This window comes from Myotis davidii, unplaced genomic scaffold, assembly GCF_000327345.1.
Source record: "Myotis davidii unplaced genomic scaffold, ASM32734v1 scaffold478, whole genome shotgun sequence".
NCBI lineage: Eukaryota > Metazoa > Chordata > Mammalia > Chiroptera > Vespertilionidae > Myotis > Myotis davidii.
Window position 1 is genome coordinate 4,774,874 of NW_006289570.1, and position 2,947 is coordinate 4,777,820.

General features: G+C 60.0%; 1 protein-coding gene across 1 annotated transcript in view; it reads left to right on the plus strand.

The window, feature by feature from the left end:
- The first annotated feature begins 1,315 nt into the window (after positions 1-1,315).
- The window catches only part of SMTN (smoothelin), a 28,770-nt gene continuing 27,138 nt past the window's right edge, over positions 1,316-2,947 (plus strand). The window contains exon 1 of the mRNA XM_015562838.1: positions 1,316-1,446. Within this exon, the coding sequence (XP_015418324.1) occupies positions 1,396-1,446 (51 nt within the window). The 5' untranslated portion in view covers positions 1,316-1,395. The remainder of the gene's footprint in view (positions 1,447-2,947) is intronic.

Here is a 2,947-nt window from a genome sequence, read left to right on the forward strand (position 1 = left end):
TGGGTGGGGCAGGAAACTGTGGAGTCTGGCGAGCACCCCCTGGTGGTGATCACAGCTTGGGTGGGCCTTGCTGGGGCCCAGCAGAGGGCAACTCCCAACCAGAAGCCATATCACAGGTAGCAAGGATAGGACAGCAATGAATGATGGGTAAGAGGAGAAACTTTACCTATAAAATGGGAGGGGGGATGTGTGTGAGGCACTGGAAGAGACCCCCACAGGCCTGACTTATGTCTGTCCCCTGCAGAATTCCCTGAGCTGGTGTTAGGTGCCACAGGCACTGAGGATCTCACCAGGAGGGGACGCACGGAGCTAGGGGCCAGCAAGATGGCGGACGAGGCCTTAGCTGGGCTGGATGAGGGCGCCCTGCGGAAGCTGGTAAGTGACCCCATTGTCCCCAATGTGAGGCCAGAGAGGCAGGGTCTACTAGGCTACCTCTCAGTGGACAAGAGGAGGTGATGGGGAGCGGGGAGGAGGAGGAGGGCTCACGGGAACAGGGCTCAGCCTGTTCCACATGGTTGATGCAGAGGCCCCTGTGGCATATGCCTGTCCGTGCCAGGTGCTGAGGCCTGAACCCGCCCAGCCCCCCACGGCTACCACCTGTTTAAACAGTAACTTGCTCAGGACTCACCCATATGCAGCCACAAGTGTGGGGAGGCTAGATGGGGCTCTTCCTGGCAACAGCCTGGGCAGTGCCCACCCCTGGACGCTGGCCCCATGATAATAGCAGCAGATGTGATTAATAATGCCAGGGCACAGCAGGGTGGGCAGGCTGGGTGCTGGGCACACCATCTCCCAGAATGGACACAGCAACTCTGAGAGCAAAGAGGACTCTGCCTCAGAGAAGTGAAATCACCCGCCCAAAGGCACCCAGCTGGGAAGAGGGTGTGCCCGGATCCAAACAAACCTCCAAGGGGACCCTGGAGAACCCGGAGTCCTGAGCAAGTCAAGGCCGGAAGAGCCTTATGAGCTGTAACTTCTAGTCTGTCATTTCTCCACTCTGGGCCTCAGTTTCTTTTCTTATAAAATGGGAGGGGGGATGTGTGTGAACCCAATATCTAGGTCTGAGAGTTGGCACGGGGATGGAGTGAGGCAGGGGTTCAGATCTTGAGGCGGAAGGGTGGGTCCAATCTATCCCCTTTCCCCAGCTTCTTCCCGAGTACCCTAACCCCTGTCCTACACCCCACCACGCACAAAGAGGCCGGGGGGCATTACAACAGGCCAGGCATGTGCCCACCAGCAAGGGCAGAGAGCAGCTGAACTGGATGAAGGACCAGAGCCCCATTCCTCCAGCCCCTGAACCTTCTGTCCCCTGCAGAATTCCCTGAGCTGGTGTTAGGTGCCACAGGCACTGAGGATCTCACCAGGAGGGGACGCACGGAGCTAGGGGCCAGCAAGATGGCGGACGAGGCCTTAGCTGGGCTGGATGAGGGCGCCCTGCGGAAGCTGGTAAGTGACCCCATTGTCCCCAATGTGAGGCCAGAGAGGCAGGGTCTACTAGGCTACCTCTCAGTGGACAAGAGGAGGTGATGGGCAGCGGGGAGGAGGAGGAGGGCTCACGGGAACAGGGCTCAGCCTGTTCCACATGGTTGATGCAGAGGCCCCTGTGGCATATGCCTGTCCGTGCCAGGTGCTGAGGCCTGAACCCGCCCAGCCCCCCACGGCTACCACCTGTTTAAACAGTAACTTGCTCAGGACTCACCCATATGCAGCCACAAGTGTGGGGAGGCTAGATGGGGCTCTTCCTGGCAACAGCCTGGGCAGTGCCCACCCCTGGACGCTGGCCCCATGATAATAGCAGCAGATGTGATTAATAATGCCAGGGCACAGCAGGGTGGGCAGGCTGGGTGCTGGGCACACCATCTCCCAGAATGGACACAGCAACTCTGAGAGCAAAGAGGACTCTGCCTCAGAGAAGTGAAATCACCCGCCCAAAGGCACCCAGCTGGGAAGAGGGTGTGCCCGGATCCAAACAAACCTCCAAGGGGACCCTGGAGAACCCGGAGTCCTGAGCAAGTCAAGGCCGGAAGAGCCTTATGAGCTGTAACTTCTAGTCTGTCATTTCTCCACTCTGGGCCTCAGTTTCTTTTCTTATAAAATGGGAGGGGGGATGTGTGTGAACCCAATATCTAGGTCTGAGAGTTGGCACGGGGATGGAGTGAGGCAGGGGTTCAGATCTTGAGGCGGAAGGGTGGGTCCAATCTATCCCCTTTCCCCAGCTTCTTCCCGAGTACCCTAACCCCTGTCCTACACCCCACCACGCACAAAGAGGCCGGGGGGCATTACAACAGGCCAGGCATGTGCCCACCAGCAAGGGCAGAGAGCAGCTGAACTGGATGAAGGACCAGAGCCCCATTCCTCCAGCCCCTGACCCTTGTCCCGGGAAGAAATTAAAGATTTACCTTCCCTGGGAGAAGGCAGGTGACCCACCCCACTGCTTCACCAGCATTCCTCTGGAAGCAGGGGATGGAGCCAGCCAGCCCAACCCAGCCACTGGGCAGTGCCCAGCCGTTCCCAGGATCTACCAAGGCCTGTGTGCCCTCAGACCAGCAAACACCTTGACTCGCCAGGTGTTTGCCAGCGCCGCTGCCCGCTGCGCGCATCCTGGAGGGGATGGGCTGGGTTTCCAAAGGTCAGTTCGACCTCCATTCAGGAAGTCGCACTGCTAATGGAGGTCCGCAAGGCCGAGCCTCCCAGAGAGAAATCCAGGTCCCCGCGCAGCTCCACCTCTAGGAGTTCCCTCCGGGGCTTGGGCTTCTCCAGCCGCCACCCCCTCCACCCGCGTGGGATTTGGGCGCGGGAAGAGTTTCAGGGAAGCCGCCGCGTGGCTGTAGCCAGTCCCCCTCCCCCTCCTCGGGAAGGGGCTCCTAGGACCCCGCCCCTCATCCCTGGACCCTGAAGCCGCCCGAGGTCTCTGCTACCCGGGCCGATGCCTCCACCGCGGGGCGCG